Here is a 19,898-nt window from a genome sequence, read left to right as displayed (position 1 = left end):
GTGATCTCCTTCCTCTGTAGGAAACCACAGCTGCTATCTGTGCTGTGATTCTGCAGGGTTTTTTAAGGGTGTTAATGATGAAGTCCTGATTTTTGAAGCAGCAGAGGTGGGTATGAAGTGACTTAAATGGCTTGTCTCAAGTCGGACCCACTTTCATTGCAGCTTGTAGTCCGTATCATAGTGGCCGCTCGAGAGGAAAAGAGAAGCCTTTTATCATTCCTGGGCAGGGGTTAACAGCAGGGTCTGAGAAGAAGAAGGAAAAAAAAGGTTTTTTTACTTTTAGGAGTCCTATATGATGAAATCACCTTGTCTGTGCTTTAGCCTGCCAGACACTTTCCCCTTCTTTCCACTGCAAATGAGGCTTTGCTGCCTCATTGCAGCCCCTTCAGCTGCTCCAAGTTTCTGCGCTGACCGTCAGCTGCAAGTTGCACTTTCTGAGAAGACTTCAGCTAGAATAGCTGAGCATTCATGAGGAAAACGAGACTGAAGGGAATATGTTTTTCCTCTCTTCTGACATCTTGTCGAGCAGCTCAGGCTTCTCCGGGGAGGGCAAGGAGAGGGAAACCCACAGCTCCCGCGTCTCCTCACGCTTCTTGAGGCGACGCTGCAGAGGCCGTGCAGCTTCCTCTGTGGCAGGTTGTCACGTCGGCTGAAATGGCCCGTGGCTCCTACCCTCACTGACGGCACTGGGGGAACCCGGCTGCTGAGGCAGCTTGTTTGGTATTTTTTTCCACTGGTGCCGCCCAGGAGGAGGCCCCAGCTTTGGTTCCTTCCGCAATTCCCTGCTGTGCTGAGCCTGGGGAACCGTGCCTGTAATATGGGTGGTCTGCTTGGCAAGCCTCTTTTTTGGGGAGAATTGGCAGTTTTCAGTCTCTGCCTTGACTTTGAGTTGAGCTCCGGCCGAGTTCAGCTGTGGCTGTGAGCGCGTGGCACTCCTGTAAATCAGAAGAACTTGGAGACCTCTGCAACGCATGAGGCAGGTGCCATACGGGGTGGATTATAAAACAATATTTTTAGATGAAACCAGCTTTAACCATGGCTGTTTCTACATTGTTACTCTTCTGCTCTTAGCCCAGGAAATAGCAGTAAATATAGGAAGGGGTGAGCTTGGAAGAGATTTGGGAGTGTTGATGGCAGGAGGTATCCAGATGGGAGGTTGCATTGATGTGTCTGTAAGGCTCAACCAAAAATGTGCCAGATTATCAACGGAGCTAAGTTGACTGTCACTGTTTTTATGGTGCTTTAGGAGGGGAATAGATGCAGTCAAGAGTTTTACAGTGTGGAGAGCATTACTTCTGCTTGCAAACGTGATTTATTCCCAAAGCTCCTTTCATCTGCTGCACTGAGAGAGGTAGCATTATAGCAGAAAAATGAATTATTTAATGATACACTTTAAAAATGTTTCCAAACGCACATAGCAAAGGGACTGACTGAATTAAGGATTCAGACGCACCAGGAGTTCTGGCAGTTCCTGGCTGGGAGTTCTTGATTTTCATGTGCTTTTAAAATGGACTCCCATTTGTTTCTTTCTTTCCTTTGTGCTTGCCAAGCTTGGTAATTTGCAGTGGGCTCTCCAGGTATGGCCAGAGAGCAGAGATCAGCCGGCGTTTCCTCTACCCTGCTTTTTGGCTGCAGCAGCAGGTAAGAAGCTCAGCTAGACCTTGGCGTGCTGAATGCCAGAGGCTGGAGAACTTCTGCTGTGTGGTTGGAGTGGGAGGTTTGAGGGAATGAGACTGAACAAGGCAGAAGCGTGAGGTGAGAAATCCATAAGTGACAGCAGGGACTGGCCAGTCTCCTACGCCTGGGACACGTTCAGCAGAGCAGCAAGACCACACTGCTGCTGTGCTTTGCTTGTGGAGAAGAAAAGACTATGCCAAGTGCCCCCAAAGTGACATTTAAAGGGTTGTTCCAAAAGCTCAGGCATTACATGAAATACAAACTGAAGGTAGCAGATACCAGCAAACGTGATACAGGCACGTCCTCCTCCCATGCAGTTTGGAATGAGAAGGTGGTGGTGTCCAGAGGACGGGAGGATGCATTATTAGAGAACAACTGCACTTCTGAAAAAGTCCATATGTGAAAGTGATGCAGCTGCTGGATTGCTTGTGGGGAGTTCTGTTTTGTACAACCCATAAAGGAACCTCATGTCTGGTCTTTTGTGGACAGGAGCTTTCAGGCTTTGCTCTGCATTAAAACATGCAAAAATGAGTGCTGGGTAGGCACAGGAGATGTCCTCACTCTATGCAACTCTAACCGTCTTGGAAGATTTGTTTGGTGGCAGCCAAGCTGGTCAAGTGTCCTTTGGTTCAGGAAAGATAAACAGTCCAAAAGTCAGTGAAGCAAATCTGTGTGTTCCACACAGGCAGATTTAACCCAGTCATTAAGTGGATTAATTCAAGTGCAAATTCTGTGATGCCATGCCATGTATCCATCTAAATATTAAACGTAATAAATCAGTGTCAAAAACTGAGAATTTCCATCCAAAATAAGATGCAAAGCCAGGTTAGCCTCCTTGTCCATTTACCCAGCTCTTGGTGTAAATCAAGGAGCCCAGGAGTCTGTCTGTTACGATTTACAGAGAGCTGCTGAAAAGCCACAGCACAGCCATAGCTTCTCATGGGCATGAACTTCGCTTGAATTTGACCTGTATGCGAGAGGTATCTGTATCCCATTCCAAAGCCTTGATTCAGCCACCCCAATGCACTTAATAGGAGAGACTAATTTCCTGTTGGTTCGAAAACAGAATTACAGAGGCAAATACAGCATTTGCTCTATTAAGTAGAAAATGCTGTTAATGAGCAGCGCTGCTAGCTTGTTGATCCAAACCAGAATGCAGGAATGTATAAAGATATTGGTGTCAATATTGACTGACATTTCATTTGAGCGCCTCTCCCTTGGGATCCCAAAATCAAGGCATCTATAAAGCTTTTACCCTACTTAGCTGCGTAATGCTTTCTGGAAATGGAGGTCAGTAAGATCAAGATCCCCATAATTGCAACCACTAGAAAAATGTTGGATTGCAATAAATTTCTTCTGCTGAAAGGGTATTTATTTTTAAAAAAAGTAGTATTGTATGAAGGACAATAAAGTAGGTAGTAAAGTAGGTGCTGTAAGAAGCAGCACTAAGATTTGTTGGGGGAAGAAGCTTGGGCCAAAGTGAATGAAAAAGGAAGACAATAATCTGAATTTAGTAGTGACTTCCCTTATGCATGGAAAAACATGAAGTCAGTCAACACATCTCGTACCAGAAACGGGGATGTCTAAAATTAATCCCACGCCGAGATGCAAGGCAGTTGCTAACATAAGGGAACAAAACCCAATGTGTTGGTAAGACTATCAAATACCACGTGGCAGCTTTGAGCAAGAGCTTGTGGTTTTGTTAGTGATTCATCTCAGCGCACGGTTCTTCCTTAGCGTGCCTTAAATACTTAGGCAGCCGGAAGCACAGTGAGCTGCAAACTTGCCGCGCTCTCCCTGTGCTGCTTGGCATTAGCAGGTGGCAGTTTCATGCCTGTGAGCCGAAGTCCAAGTTGTTCACGAGGCTGCGTGCCCAGCCAGATCTCACCGGGCGCTGGCGCTGAGCTTTGGTGTGGAAACCTGCTCAATGTTTTATTGCTCTTGTCTGCAAAAGAGGTGCTTGGGCTTGAGTCCTTGGTCCAGCCTGTCCGATAGCTCATGTGTCAGCTCGTGACTTTGAGAGGCTCAACCAAAAAAAAAAAAAAAAACAGTAAATGCTAGGTTTGAAGGTGCCCTGCAAAGTGCTGGAGTAGGTTTCTGTGATTGCTGCTGCTAGCAGAGGAGGCTGCAGCCATGCCAAGAGCTACGTGCACGTCGTCCTGGGAGGACGTCAGGGCCTCGTCTGCGAGGGGGCCCATCTCTGTGCATAGTTTAAGCTTCTTTTGGATGACAGGAGTAGAGACATCTGTAAAAAGTAATACGGCCCCTTTCCTTCCAGAATAAGGCTATGAGTTTTCCAGCTGTTGGCTAAGACAGGTTTTCCTGTTGAAATAGCTTTTGTCTGATGTAAGCCTAAAACAAAATGGTTATGGTAACCGAAAGTATCTCTTGTGAACTCTATCCTATTGGCTTTTTTTTTTTATTTTTAAATCCCAATATTTCTGTTCATTGTTGCTCTCACAGAATCAGAAAAAAAGTGCTATTCGGTTTCAAACACCCTATGAATCTTCCAGTAAAGTGCATGCTGATTCAGTGCTGTATTGTTTTCTTTGTCATATTGTGTGACTCATTTTCTCTTATCTTTACAGTTGATTCTCATGATTAGAGAACATGCTCTTGCTTTCCTTCAGAAGTCCTGTCGTCTTGAATAATGCAGAAAGGAGCCAATAGTATAGATTTCATGTGGCTCCTGGTTACAGCCACAGTAATATGGGCTGTACCATATATTTGTCAGGCATATATTTGACATATATTTCATGTCTTATGTGTTTCTGAATGTACTTCAACTGTATATTTTCTTGCAAGTTGCAGCATTTTATGAATTAGAGGAACCCAGAAATTAATGGGATGGGAGAGACATTAAGGATCTGTTTGGCCAAGTCAGGGCTGGATTCTAAGTTCCTTCCTGTTGCTCTGTCCTAGGCATTCTTAAATAAGATAAGATCGGACACTTTGACACTCATAGAAATCTCTTTTGAAATACCTCAAACAGGTATTTTTAACAAGTCCAAATTAATTTTATAGTATAGAGATCTTCATTTGGAATTTAAACTTCAGGCTTGTTTTCAGCTCTTTATGTGCTCTTTCAGCTCCTATGTGCTTATGTGCTTTCAGCTTATGTGCTGTTTCAGCTCCTGTGTGCTCTTTACGAAGGACAGGCTGGGAAGGCGAGGTGGTGGAGCTGCTCTTTGTGAGAGAGGAACTGGAATGCATGGAGCTCAACCTCGGGGTGGATGATGAGCGAGTTAAGAGCTTGTGGGTAAGCGTTAAAGGGCAGGCTAAAGTGGGAGACACTGTGGTGGGTGTCTGCTACAGGCCACCTGACCAGGATGAGGCCTTCTATAGTCAGCTGGGTGTTACCTCATGGTCACAGGCCCTGGCTCTCATGGGGGGCTTCAACTACGCTGACATCAATTGGAAGGACAACACAGCCAGGCACAAACAGTCCTGGGGGTTCTTGCAGTGCGTTGACAATAACTTTTTGACACAGGTTGTGGAGGAGCTAATGAGGAGAGGTAGGCTACTGGAACAGGTTGCCAGGAGAAGCTGTGGAGTCTCCTTCTGTGGAGATCTTCCAAATCCGCTTGGACGCAGTCCTGTGCCATGACCCTGCGTCACCCTAGGTGACCCTGCGTGTGCAGGAGAGTTGGCCTAGAGGAGCTGTAGAGGTCCCTTCCATTGTTAAGCATTCTGTGATTCAGAGCTGCTGGAGACCCGCTACTCCTTGAAGTTGGGGGTTTCTAGCAGCTCTGAAAATATATGAGGAGTTGCCTCATCCTGGAGGCAGGAAAAGTCACTTTCTGAAAAATCTTTGAATCTCCAACCGTGGTGTTGGAAATTAAAAAGAATCCATGAATCACATTTGCATTTTTTGCAAGAAGTTTTCCAGAATTCCTGGCCGATTCTTATTTATTTTTACTGTTCTGCTTTTTTAGTTACCCAAGAATCTCGTTTTTCTTTATGAAGAAGCTAGTGGCTTTATGCGAAACCGATGGTGAAACTGTTGGTGAAGTAATTGTTCAGCAGCACTTGAAAACATAAATAACAAAGAAGTAATGCCCTTGTGTACCAAGACGTTGTGCTGCTGTCGAGCAGCAGGAAGAGGTTATTGCACCCTGCATTGGAGACAGGAAGAAGACTTCAGAAATAATGTTAAAGTGTAGAAAAGTCTCCCAAGGGGTGAGATGGAATGGAACATCCTTGGGCATTCTTTCAAAGTTGTGTTGGGTACAGTTAGGTGGAGTAGTATTTTATAGGGATTCAGTTCTCATCGTGGCATATGGTGCAGTTAGACCAGCGCATCTCCTCAGCCCAAATGGAGATAGAAAATGCACATATGCATTAAGCCACCTTTGAAAGAATGCAAGTTCGGCTTGAAATCTGGTGGTATAGAGTAAATGCAGGCAGCCTCTGGAGAAACTGAAGTTTGGAGATGATTCAAATAGAGTGTTACTGTGTGGATATTGCACATTTGCATGGAGTCATGGAAAACTTGAGCAGAGAGCAACCCTGAAGAGGCTGAAGAAGAGACTTGGTGAAATAATAGCAATCACAGAAGATAAAAGATAATCTCAGCTGAAGAATTTGGGGAAAGACACAAAACAAAAATACCTTGTATACTTTTTGAAAAGCACAATTTATTTTTACCCAGAATGAGCTCTGCCTTTTTTTTGAAAGGTAGCATTAATACAAATATTCATCGACCCCTCTTGCAACAGGGGAAGCCACCAGCATCTTTCTCCTCCACTGTGGACCGGTAAATGAAGCTGCCGGTGGCACGGAGTGTATGATATACTATGCTTAGAATGTAATTCAACAGAGAAGAGGTAAATATTTTAAAATAACATTGTTAATGATTACAATTGTAATCAGAAAATTAAAATTTAGTCTGATGTACATAAATCTGCCAGGCTTGTCCTACTACACAAAAATTATATTATGCTATAAAAAATACTGTTTTTTTTTTTTTTTTTTTTTTTTTTTTTTTGCTATTGTTAGCTTTTGCATGTTGCACTCTCAGGGCTGGGTTTTTCTCAGTCCTCTAAATAAAATATTTTACCAGTATGGAGGTGGATGTCCTGCTGGAGCCGTAGAGGGGGCTGAGCACCTCAATGGGCCGGTTTCTGGCGCATGCGGCCCTGCTGTGTGAGGCTGTTGCTGGAGACAGGTGGGTTCCCCTCAGGCCTGGGTGTTTCCTTCAAGACCTGGCACACTATCCCAAGACTGTTTGAATGCAAAAGATAAATAGAGAGGAAATGAGACAATGAAAAGGATGCAGCTTTGAAATACTGAGGTGGTAGAGCTGTCTGGAAGACCCAAACACATCTTTCTTAAAAGATGCAACAGTTGACTGTCTTCTGCTCTCCAAGCCTTTTTAGAAGGTGAGAAAACCACCCCAAACTCTAGCCTATGGTCTGCTCAGCACTGCTGTCCTGGACGCGCGGGAAAGCAGAGCACGTCCCGGCCGAAGAGGAACGCGCAGCAGCTGGCGCTCGGCAGGCAGCTCCGCGGTGATTCCCGTGAGCTCGTGTCCTCCGCGCAGAAGTGAGGGCTGGGTGGAAGCAACTGTGTGGAGAAAAGGGAAAGACCTCGAGACTCGGTCTTGGGGGACCTGTATTTCACACTGTTACTGCATGCTGTGTAAGCATCGCAGCCTGGTGCTTTCCTGCAATTATGTGAATTACGGCTAAAAATAGGAGTTTGAAGAAGAAAACAAATGGCATTCAACTGTGTGTTGGGACAAAAAGTAATGAGCTTTTCTACACCAGCATTTGCACAGGAATGACCTATAAGCCTCGCTTTATATTTGTCCTTCCTTATCTTCACATCAAATTCTTTCTGATCACAATTTTTTGGTTTTCTTTTTTTTTTTTTTTTTTCTTCCTTCCCTTAGCCTACCACCATAAAAAGTAAACCGGGACTCTTCTTTCTACCTTTTACAGTCTCGATTGCAGGCACTGGTTTGGTTTGCTTTGTAGTGCAGCTATCACTATGGTTTCGAGCTAAATGGACTTCCTCGCATGCTCTAGCAGAGGCCCAATTACAAAAATATCTATCTACCAGGAAAGAAACATGTCAAAAGATTGTGAGAGCAGGTTGCCTGGGGTGTCACAACCAAAGGCTTTTGCAAGTTCGAAGCCTGGAAAAGGAAAGGAGGGGCAGTGCTGGGTGGGCTGCCTCCACTCTTGCTCCTCTGAGTGCTGTGCACCAGCTGAGAAACTCAGCTTAAAATCCTGTGCATTTGCTTAGGCTGGGGGCTCCAAAGGGCAAGGAAGACCTCTAAGACGGGCTTAAATATTTTCCTGAGCTGAAATATTGTGATATTTACTCATTTTCAATGTATAAGGAAGCCAAAAGAGTAAAATATTCCTGAAAGCTAATGGCCTTCTGCTACAGTGCTTATGAAGTGATGCATTAATGGGAAAACTAGTGCTCTGAGATGTCTATTTACATTTAGGTCAACTTACACAGACCTGATGGTGAAGAATTAAAAAACGCTGAAAAACATTAGCCTTCCCCACATTATTTTAATATGGAGCCTGGTTTAGCTTCTCATGGCTCACAGGAGCTATCTTGGTTTTATTTGCTTGGCTAATTTGCTTGACTAGTTAGTTTTGCTGATGCTTTGAAATAAGCCTATAAATAAAGAATTATTGGGCCTTTTCCTCCTTCACCCTGAGGAAGTATTTTTAGGCAGAGTCTTGTTGCTTCTACCAGCAAAGCATAAACTTAAACTTTCCTGCTCAGCTCATCTGCTGTGGCATTAATAGAACCCTTAGCTTGTGCTGGACTCATTTCTCCCTATCAGCCACAAGCATCAGCCTCACAGGTTGCAATTCAGACATTTCAAGGTTAAAATTCTTCTGCCAGAGTTTTTCCTGAGCCCCCTGGCCGTGGGCATTTTGATGGTGGGTAAGCTGGCCTCACAGGGGTGAGAAAGGTTTGGGGAATTGCATCTTTCCCAATGGAGATGTGCCCTGCAAATCACTTGCTTACAGTGAAAGGAACATTATAGGTATAGAAACGTATTCAAATTGTGGTGGTGATCATGTGCAACTCGGCATAAAATTTAGCTAAAGTAAACTGTAGAATGTTCAAATAAATTGTAGAAAGGGAGACCTGTAAGACTGGAAGAGAAGCAGTTATTTTTGGCTTTGCTTCTTCTGTGGCTTGAGTTGGCATGAACCTGCAAACTTGCTTGCAGAACTTGCCCTAGGAGAGCGGCTTAACTTTTGGTGGAGCACAAATTCCCCATCCATTGCCATAACCGACTAAATAGCTAAGAAATCTGCTTATTTTTTTGCAATAGGCAGTATGTGTGACCTGTGCACCCTGCTGATCACCCAAGTGGTTCTGTGTTTTGGTGCTCAAAACCTTCTGCAGGAACAGGATGGTTGCAGGAGAAAAGTCTTGGGTTTCCCAAGTGCAAACAAAACTGTGACCACATAATTTCACCAAAGCCAGAAATTTTTGTCTGTCATCTCTTTTTATGTAGTAAGTTTTGACTGATAGCTAAATTCCTTAAAAGTTGGGTGCGACCTGCCCATCTCAATAAAAGCAGCAGAAACCGAAGTAAAGCCAGGTGTTCGAGGACGTTTTCTGCCTTGGTATTGGCCTCTGCTGTGATGTGGTTCTGTGAATTACTAATTACTTGCATTGGTGAACAAAGCTTGCTAGATAGTTGCAAGTACACCCAAGACTGTGGCTAAACCAAATGACCCAAACTAGAAAGTGGGCAAAATAATGTGGAAAAAAACTTTTCCATGCTCTTTACTTGCCCTTGTGCTCTGTCAAGATGCCTGAGCTCAAACCTACAGCTAAGGAAGAGGAGGGATTTGAACTAAAAACAAGTATCTTCCCAAAGTTCCTTATCTCTTTCATGGACTCTAAGAAGGTCCATATTATAAAAGCAAAAGAGCACATTCGAAGGGGGAGCATGAAGAATCTAGGATAAAACTTAGGAAAAAATCTGTGTTTTTGCTTTTCCCAGGGGGGTTACTGGCAGATGTTCCAAGTTTCCAACTGGAATGACCTAGAATCATAGAATCATAGAATGCTTAAGGTTGGAAGAGACCTCTAGAGATCATTTAGTCCAACCCCAATTTGTTTCTGTTCTTAAAAGATGTATCATAACTTGTGTTAAACTTGTTTGGGATCTAACGCAAGTGATGTTCTGCAAACCAGGAGGCGTATCATAGAGCGTTAATGAAGTTTATTCTGTGACAAGAGCTGAGCTCCAGGCAAATGGAGAGCATCTTTCCCTGCGGACCCTTGTCCGTTAATTTGACAGAAATGCTTGAACCTCCCCTTGCTGTCTCTTTGTTCCTGTTTGCAAGCGCAGTTTCGTGCAGGCTGCTCTTAAAGATGATCTAATTTCACGTTCTGCCATGTAAACATGGAACTAGCTCTTAGGTTTCTGAGCGCGTTCGTAAGGGCCGGAGCTGCGCTCTTGCCAACCCAACCGAGCGGGAAAGTTGGCTTTGCTCTGTACGAACAGCGTGGACTAAGAAAGCCACACTAAATTTGGAAAAGAATTAGGGGAACTCATTTTCCGAGGTATTTTATCTGTCATTACCCTGCGTTATCGTTCCGTGGGAAGCGTTTGCAGCGCTCGTCGCCGTTTCCGTCATGCTTATTTTCGGCTTGGCGCGGTCTGACTTTCTGCAAACAAAAAGAATTAATGTAGGGAATGGTGAATCGTCTCTGCTTCTCTTTGCGTCCTCTTCCCCTTAGTCTCAGGAGCATGGGATCAGCTCCCACTTACTTCACGTTGGATCCAGAGTCTCAGAGCCCTCTGTTAGAGACTGAGGCCGCTGGGAGCTGGAGAAGGAAAGACCGGGGTGGGAAAGGGGCTGAAATTGGCCCTTGCCTGTGCTGGAAGCTCCTTTCCTGCTGCTGGCCAGGACTCTCCACTTTTAGGATTAAAAAACCATGATATAGGAGTTTTTGGGAAGCTTTGTCCTTATTTGGAGGCTAAACTAATTCAAAGCAAGCTAGATTTTAAAAGAATGTGAGAGAGGCAGGGATTTTCCAGCCTGGCAGCACTGCTATCCTGCTATTAGATGCAAGCACACCCTGTAATCAGGAGGTCTCCAGTCATCTGATCCCTTAAAATCCAGAGGGTTGATGTCTGGACAGTCACCCGGGTCTTGTGCCTCACAAGTCTGTTTGCAAACTTTCCATGGGTAGATTATACACATCTGGAAAGGGACCCAGGCCCCTGGGAATGGACGTTTCTTGCGCATTGCTGCCAGCCTGGGCAACAGGCTCTGTGCAGCGGCCAGTGGAGCTGCCGAAACAGCTCCCAGCTCGGCATGGCCCCTTTGCAGTCCAGCCCTTCTGGGGCCCAGTGTGTTTATACACTGCTGCTTTAGCTCTTAGATTAGCTTCCCTGTGTGCAAAGCAACGTCTCGTCTCTTTCCTAGGAATAATGAGTGAGATCTTTCTTTAAGCTTCCCAGAAATGAGACTGTAGGTTGGTGCTGCACTACCGATGGGATCTTCATCATAGCAGGATCGGTAGAAGTATTTCATGCAGAGTGGTTGAGTATCTGTTTACATGAAAACAAATGAGAGCCTGCAGTGCCAAAGTCTACAGAATGTCCTTTGTGGGAGCTTTGAGTCATAGTTGAAATCAGATTGTGTGCTAAAACTGGCTAATAGGCCTAAACATAGGTGTAAACATTATCCAGTATCATTTGTGTATATGTTTGTTTGAATATGTTATCTCCTCCAGAGTGCCCACTGCTCCCCAGTGGTGGGGCACAGGAAGCAGGAGATACGGTCTCTGTTTCAACAAAGGGATTTGGGACATGTTTGGCTCTTTTTTTGTCATTGCCAGAAAGAAACCGTTCATCCCAAACCCAGTGTTACCCGCATCTCCTCCATGCCAACATTCACAGCTGCAGTTGGCTGAATGAAACAGTGATGACTTAGTCCGAGATCAAAAGTAAAATACCCTGCTGGGGCCTAGGTGCTCATGCCACCTCATCGCCCCGTGCACGGGCAGCCGAGGGTTTCCTGATGGCTTTTTCAGGGAGCAGCGATGGTGCTGGGGGTAGTACATGAGGTCAGCAATGGCAATCCTGCGCTTCCTTTTCTGCACGGATATGTGGTAATTGAGCCTCCTTTTTCCACCCCAGGGAGAACGGAGGCGGTGATAAAGAACTTCAGCCCACACTACAGACGCCAGTACGCAGTGTCTTTCTGCAAGCACGTGCAGAATGAGCTGGAGCAGCACCGGGACTCCCAGTCCCAATTCCTGAAAACCAAGGTAAGAGCACGCGCTGCCCAGGCTGCTGCTGCCCTGCACTCCACTCTCCCGGCCCAGCAGCACTGGGGCCGCATGAAATAGTCAATGCTTTGTGAACTGAAATGACATTTTTAGTACAGTGTGTGAGAAACATGATCTGGAAGAATATCTGCTACCAAAAGGGCTTTGTTTTCTTGTTTTATTTTGTTTTGTTTTTTTTTTTCCCACGAGTGATGCATGACTTGCTGTAAAGTTAACAGGAGCGACTGTTACTCAAAGCTTCTGAAAGTCAAGTCCAGCATTTTAAAAAAGTTATTTGAACATTTGCGTGTATAAAAACACAGTGCAGAGTTATTCAGAAATGATTACCCATTTATGAGCTATTTGAACAGCCTTACACTGGGTGCTTGATACCCGGTAAATGTGTACATAGAACATTTTGCATGTATGCTTTTTTCTAGACAATCCACACGTACACGCTAGGTTCGTACATGCAGATGCCAGATTTAGTCTCATTAGGTTTCAGGCTGAAAAGCTGTATTTCGGTGCAGCTTTGAGGTTTACTTTAGAAAAAAAAATTGCCGCTTTTACAGTCTCCATCTTTCGAGAGGGCAGTCTAGGTCAAGAAGAACCTTTGCACAGATTTCAGGCACAAAGTGTGCCTTTCAGCGAGGTTAGCTTTGACACTTGAACAGAAACTGTTTCTTCCTGATCACCACAAGATTTTATAAGAATCTTGGGCCAGAGCTCATACGTTCAAGGCAGAAATTTATGTGGGAACTTCAGCTAACCCTTTCATCCCCTAAGAATCCCATAAGGTATTTGATAACAATATGAAATGAACCATGGAAATCTGTTCTTTGTTAGAGGAAAAGAGACAAAAAGAGAAACAAAACTCTATTTATTAAAGGAGAATCTGGAGACACAGCCTTTAATGTAAAAAGAGGTACTAACTTTTCAATTGGATTGGTATGAAATCACAGATACTGTTCTTGAAAGGGAGAGGTAAAACAAGGATGTGGCATATAGAAAGTGGGATAATGGTCATTCAGAAAAACACATGCATGTCAGCTATAAGAGAACAGATGCTTAAGTGTTACAAAGAAACATAAAATAATTTTTATAATAAAATTCATTGCTCCATCAATGAAATGCTTTTTAGCATGTAGTGGAAAATTGGGAATAATGAGCCGTGCATCCACTTACTTGCAATCAGCTTGTCACCTGAACAGTAAAGAAGATTGGCTCAGTCACAGGAATGGAGAGGTGGTTGGGAAGGGCCAAGGTTCCCAAGTGCCTAATCACCTGCAGCTGCAAGAATTTGACTGCATATGGAGTATCTGATTCAATGCAATATTTATTACTCCAAAGACAGGTGAAGACTCAAGAGCCTCCTAGCAATGTTAACGGAAACATAGAAAGAAAAGCTGCTCAGTGGCCATTACTCTAAAGTAATTTCAAATCTAGTAAATTGTCTTTGCAGCCCCCAGTGGAAGCTGGGACGGTCTTGTACGAAACAGAGGTGCTGCATTTTGCCGAGGACCTGAAGAAGTGGAAGGACAGATACGTTGTTATCCAGAGTGACTATACTGTAGATTGCTTCGAGACCAAAGAGGTAAATGCTTCTTCCTCTTATATTCCTTTATGTTTCCCGATGAACCAATATCAATTTGCTATGTGACCACTGCTGCTGTTTGTTTTTTTAGGAGTTGCCTGCAAATGCTGTCCCCAGACACACAGTTGCAGCCTTGCCCGACAGGGTGGAGGCTGTGGCTGGGTGTCTGCGGGGGGAGCAAAGTGCTTTTCCTTGGCCAGATACATTTGCAAGAATTAATGCATCATTTTAACAGCACTTTGAACTTGCCTTTACATATTGCAGAACACTTGTTATACATTTGTATGTCACTGTAATATGTCGGGGTGCTTCTGGAGCTCAATTTAGAGTAGCAGGTTTTCTGTTGCTTTGAGCTTTTTGTTTGGCAGCGGCTGCGGTGCTAGTAGTGAAACTCGTCTTGGTCTTCAAATCAAACAAATGTGGCTTAGAAGAAAATCCCATTACTCTCCCTGCTCCTTTTTTCCCCAGCTCCTCACCATGGCTGACAAACATGAGAGATTATTTTTTAATATGCTTTTGACATGTAAAAAGGTTTCAAATTTGAAATGGTCAGAGAATGCATCTGAAATTCAGTCAACTTTTCCCTATGAGGAGACACATGCATTAGCTTTGTAAATGAATTGTCTCTTTTATGCTTTTGCTCTCCTTCAGTCTTTATTTTGACCCCCTCTATCTTGATTTTCCAGGCCTACCAGAAAGGAGCCAGCCCTAAGTATCATATTCTTCCTGCAGGAGGCAAAGTACTAACTTCAGAAGAAGATTACAATTTGCTGTCTGATAAACATTTTCCAGATCCTGTTGGTAAGCACTGGTAAAAGTTGAATTGCCAAACCTCAAGCTGTTTTCTTTACACGGCCCTCTTTTTGGCTGCCTTTGAGGTCAGATTTTTAAACAGGGTATTAGAAGATGCCTGCAGCATGTTTTCTGACTCAAGCTGCATTTCCAGAATGAACACAGATACTATAAGCTAACATTCAGAAAAATACTGGATCCTGTGTTCCCAGTATCCAAGCACAGACACTTTGGAGGCTCTGCAAAGCAAACCCAGAAGCCTCTCAAGACTGCTGTGCTGTTTTCCACGCTTTGAAAATATTCCTGGATCATTTGTTTCCATTTTTGGAAGTCAGTTGGCTGTGTTGATTGACAGTTAACAATATATCCCACAGAGAGGGCAGGAAATGTTACTGATTTTGTTTTTTCTTTAACTGGAACTGCTGCGATTCCTCCTATCCACACCCCCACTCCATGAAAACAGAAAATTCTGTGTCTAAGGAACTGGACGTGCACATGATCCAGTATAAAATCAGAAAAATTCAGAACTGCCATTTTGCCCCCTTTTTATAGTACTGAAGCATTTGCTCCACAAGACTTCTTCTGGGAAGATGCTTCTTGTGGCTGGAATCTTGGTGCAAAGTATGAAACAAAATAATTTTTATGTCTTGATCTGTAAATGGTCTTGTACAGTACGTAGGGATCAAATTCAGACTCAAAGGTAAACTGGACTTGAAGGTAACCTGCTCTTTATTTGCTTTACTTGAAATGTCAACTCAAAAGGTAACACTGCAGTTGTTCTGTTTGAAAACATTAAAGTTCAGGAAATAACTGCTGTTCCTGTGAGGTTTAATGCAACGTTTCTACACGTTCTGCGGAGGAAACCCGAGCTGCCCACTTAATTATTTTCCACGAAAACCTTGCTCACCAGCAAGTCTGACAAAAGCACAGGTTCTTTGTTCCCCTACAGATCCAATGCAACATAAGCTTTGATTCTTGACAGCTGTAAACTTTGTTCAGACAATAGTTTCTTGGACAATTTTTCCAAAAGTGTGCATTTTATACCTAGCTTGAATACAAAATGAGAGCATACCAAGTTGTGTAATACACTGAGGTGGTTGGTGCCTGCTGATCTTGCAGGTCCAAGGGGTACCAGTCTGCATCCTTACTCAGGGGTCAATTATTTGGATCAAGGTAGAGACGGCTGAGTTTCAAACCTGATTTTCTCAAGTGTCATACCTTTCTGCTAGCAAAAAATTACTGTTTTAACTGTTCTTTCTCTGCTAGCACTAGGAGAGGACCAGAGCTATTGTGCATCTTGAAAATCCTGAGACATCAGTAGGTTTTAAATTGGGTTATCTATATTTTGCACAGGTTGCAATGAGAAGGAGGGTGCCCAGGCCTTTGTGCAGCTGCCGAAGGAGTTTCCCGTGTACCTGTGGCAGCCGTACTTCAGGCACAGCTACTACTGCTTCCCGGAGCCCGAAGCGCAGCAGCAGTTCAGCGCGGTGCTCAGCGACTGCGTGAGACACTCCAACCACGGTAAGCACCAGGGTGGGTTCCTGCACTCTACCGTTTGCCCTGGTGCAGCTTTGAAGGCCAATTACAATAACTGTAGAAAAATGAGAAAAAAAAACAAAGTTTTTTTTTGTTGTTTTTGTTTTTTGAAATATGCTTGTTTTTCAGTGCCTAGAGGAAGGCCTACGTTAGCATACCCCTTCTTGCGTTGCGCCTGGACCCGCAAGGTTGGCAAATGCATCATAGTTGTAGTAGACCACATTGTACAGTGTGGAGGGAATGTCGTCTCTCAGGGCATTTGGTAATGTTAAACATAAATCACCAGCAGTCAAACACTTTGTTATTTTTTTAGTTTTTTCTTTAGATAGCATCTCAAACTCTCAGCTATGGTTAAGCCTCGTAGTTGGGATATGAGTTGTGTATAAGTCACAATATTGATGAATTTTAAATCCTACTTCCTGAGCTCATAAGACTAAAAATCTTTAAACAAACAAACTTGTGACTTGCTAGGATAAAAAAAAAAAAAAAAAAAAAGGTTCCTGTGGACTCTGAAGAGCATTTGTGAGTTGGGTCCTTCAGACAAAGAAATGCCTTCCTGTTTTTTAGATGAAAGAGTTGGTGTGATTTTTCTTTTTCCATCACACTGATCTGACTTCCCGTTTGGTGTCCAAGCTTTGCTGTGCCTTTCCAGGCTTTTCCAAGCCTTCCGTGATTTTTTTTTGAGTTCCACCTGCTCCTCCTGCCCTTGCTGGGAGACAAGGCGGCTCAGGAACTTCTCTAGCAATTTCAGCTGCTAGGGACTCAAGCCTGTGTTTGTGGATAAATGTAGTGAGTCAAAAGTTGTTTTTACTTGCAGCTGCAGTGTCTCCCAGTGTTTTCTTAGCTGTCACTCGTGTCTCTTTGTCACCCCATTATCCCCAGACTGCTGTGCCGTAGCATCTTCTCCACATCCTTGTCAGCTGTCTTTCTTTTTCCCATGTCTCCACTGCCAGAGATAATCCTGGCCTCCTCTAAGGCTCGGTTCTCTCTATGGAAACAAATATTTCTCTGTTTCTGGGCAGTCTCCTGAGGCGTGCAGTTATCTGCACAGTGCTCGGCGGTGGCTGGTCGCTAGCATGTCCTTTGCAGGCCACCGCGGGGGTCTCCAGCCTGCTCTTCCCTCACCTGAAACTCCCTAGTGCCCCTTTCAGCTGGTTTGGGAGCTCTCTCCCAGATTAGCAAGCTGGAGCGTGCCTTTCTCTCTCAGCTTGGTATGTGCAAGCCTAAATAAGCGACGCAGGTGCAAAAACTCTACAGGAAGCAGAAACCCCCTTGCAGGGACGACGAAGGCAATTTCACGACTGGATTCACTTAGGCTGAAGGCTGTGGCCTTGGAGGAACACACGTTGACTTGACGCTTTCACATAGGTTGAGTCTATAAAGACTGAGTAAATATTCCAGGTATAGCTGCCAGATGAGCCTAAATTCCCACAGCATTCTTAAAGGAAAAGTTTGCCCTTGTGGCTTGTAGCCATGTTTAGTCCATCCTTGTAATATCCATTTTTCTGCAGAGAACTGCAGAATTTGGTAAGGAGATGGGGATCCCATCAAGTTTTCCTGGCACTGTAAGTCTTCCATGACTTGACCTTTTCATTAGGCTTGAATTTTTCATTTCCCCCTGCTCAAGCAAGTGTAACAGGCCTGACAGAACTTTTGGCAGGTTTTGTTTTGTTTTGTTTTTTTAAAGGAAAGTTCAACACATCACTCTGGGGAACAATTCTGAGTTGGCAAAAGATGGGACCAGATGACCTCATAGGTCTTTTCCATCTTCTAACGCCTCCAAGTCTGTGTTTTATTATATTTCATGTCTCAGCTGTTGCTAATTTATGCATCTGTTCCAGGATGTCTCCCACTCCATTTCTCCTGTAGTGAAGTTTTTATCTGATAGATGATTCTTAATGACAATAGATAACCTTTATCAAGGCTCATTCTTTTTGCTCAGCAGACTAATTGGTAGATAAAGACAATCTGAAATAACAGCTATTGCTGCACCAGTAAAAAGGAATAAGCTTTAATAGCTAAGGAAATGCAAACTGTTCATTTTCTTGGATTCGTGGAATTATATCATCTCCTAGAAACTTAGATGCTAGGGGTGGAAAACTGGTCACTGACCAGCACCTCAAAAACCTTAATTCTGCTCTTGAAAAGCTTTTTTGGGTTTTTATTTAAAGGACTTAATATTGATTTATATTCTTACTCTCATAACTATAATATGTTACTCTATACTCGTTTTTGTATGGAAGCAATTACCTTATAAAAACCAGGCATGTGAACAGCTTCAGAAAGTTGTAGATGTGTACAACAATATTATGGGTAACAAAGCTCTTGCTTGATGTGAAAATTAGCTGTGTTCTTAAAAAAAAAAAAAAAAGAGAGAGGAAAGGTGAAGCTTAACTGCGTGTGGAGATAACTGCGTGAAAACCTAGTGCTGCAGAGGAGAATCGAGCGGGAGGAGCAGCCCTGGCTGAGGCACCACTCTCTCTAGAAAGTGCTGTAGTAACTTTTGCCAGGGCAGATTTTGGCAAGCTCAGGCAAAAAACAGATGTTATGTCTGATTGGGAGTTGCCTTCAAGTCACTTCTGTAAGCTGTCACTAGTTCAGAAAAGGAATGCTTTGTGCTGATTTTTAGGAAAAAAATCCAAAGGAGTCTTGGATTAAAGCATTTGCTTTCTCCCAGGAAGAAGCATTAAACCTTCCCTGCGCCTAACTGCTGCTTGCTGAACAGGAAACTTCAGTGAATCAGCATGTGGTCTTAACCTGGTATTTATTCCTGGTATTTAGGTATTTCCTCCCTCGAGAGTCCTTCTTTGTAAATAACTGGTCCAGCCTGTGTTTCGGGGTTTTCTGGTCAGAAATTCTGGTCAGAGGAGTAATTACAATAGCATTTGGATTTAGTGGTTGCTTCTTGCAGGTATGAGTCAGATGGATGGGTTGTGGATTTCTTCTGCCTCTCCTCTGCAAAGCAGTTTGTAGTCCCTGATGAATTTTCAGTTCCAGGGGAATTTCATCCTTCATTATCAATGGAATAGGGAGACCTTCTGCACGCTTTTAGGGAATAGTTCAGACAAAATACATCTGAAAGCTTTAAGATGTGCTTAAGCTAATCAGAAAGTGACTGGTTGTTGTATTAAAAGTTATTCTAGTAGAACTGGATTAGATTCTGTGAATTAGACTGACAGTTACTTAACCCAAGTGCAGAAATCATGACAGCTCCATGATTCATCTGGGCAGCTCATGTTTTGATCTCTGTAGCCATTCTGCACAGTTGGCTTTCTTGATGCCTTGGGATTTTGATGGAAGGCAAAAAAACTTTGGGGGTTTTAAGTGTTTCCTTAATGCTACCTTAAGTTGTGCCTTAATTGAGTTTTTCCTAGGTTTGTAGGGAAGAACTCCTAAACATTCACTGTTGCTTCAAAAATAACTGTTCTTTTCAAGCCTGTACAGAGCTAAAGTCTTCATCTGTGTATGATTTTATGTAGTATTTGCAGATTTTAAAACTTCTCATTTTTTTAAAGAAGCTGTTGACTTAGTCAACAGTAGTAGTGTCGGTAGGGTAGTGTGGAAGGAAGTACCTCAGTTATTTTTAGCTGAAGTAGCAGACTCTATTAAACTAAACACATTTAAAGTACATGGCCATGATAGTGACAGCATGTGTTAAAAACATTTCATTTATTGAGTTAATTTCAATGTCGCTCTGTTAAATAATATTCCAGTTTTGCAAGACTGTTCTTTCTTTAAGAGAAGAACATATTTGGACAATTTATGGCTTTAGCCGAAATTTCTATTAAAAATGAAATACCAGGAAGCTGTGTGAGTGCCCAGATATTATCCGAGAAGTCAGTGTTCTCAGTTGAGATAACGGATTATTTTGCTACTATGTAGATCTGGACACGTCTGAGTAGTAATGGCATTGACATTTGTTACTAGTAGTGTTTTAGTATAAAGTAAGGACAAATTGTGGTGTTGAGTGGTGAAGAGCCTCATGAAGGAATGAAAACTGAGAGAAAAGGAACAAATGAAGCTCAGC

General features: G+C 43.4%; 1 protein-coding gene across 1 annotated transcript in view; it reads left to right on the top strand.

The window, feature by feature from the left end:
- The window catches only part of NIBAN1 (niban apoptosis regulator 1), a 47,781-nt gene that overhangs the window by 7,571 nt on the left and 20,312 nt on the right, over positions 1–19,898 (top strand). The window contains exons 2-5 of the mRNA XM_088524434.1: positions 11,819–11,949; positions 13,412–13,543; positions 14,230–14,344; positions 15,689–15,856. Coding sequence (XP_088380560.1) covers positions 11,819–11,949; positions 13,412–13,543; positions 14,230–14,344; positions 15,689–15,856 — 546 coding nt within the window. The remainder of the gene's footprint in view (positions 1–11,818; positions 11,950–13,411; positions 13,544–14,229; positions 14,345–15,688; positions 15,857–19,898) is intronic.

Source organism: Tinamus guttatus, unplaced genomic scaffold (genome assembly GCF_059628265.1).
Source record: "Tinamus guttatus ecotype Peru unplaced genomic scaffold, ASM5962826v1 Tinamus_guttatus_pri_ptg000211l, whole genome shotgun sequence".
NCBI classification, from domain to species: Eukaryota; Metazoa; Chordata; class Aves; order Tinamiformes; family Tinamidae; genus Tinamus; species Tinamus guttatus.
Note: the sequence above shows the minus strand (reverse complement) of the source record. Positions and strands in the feature narration are given on the sequence as shown.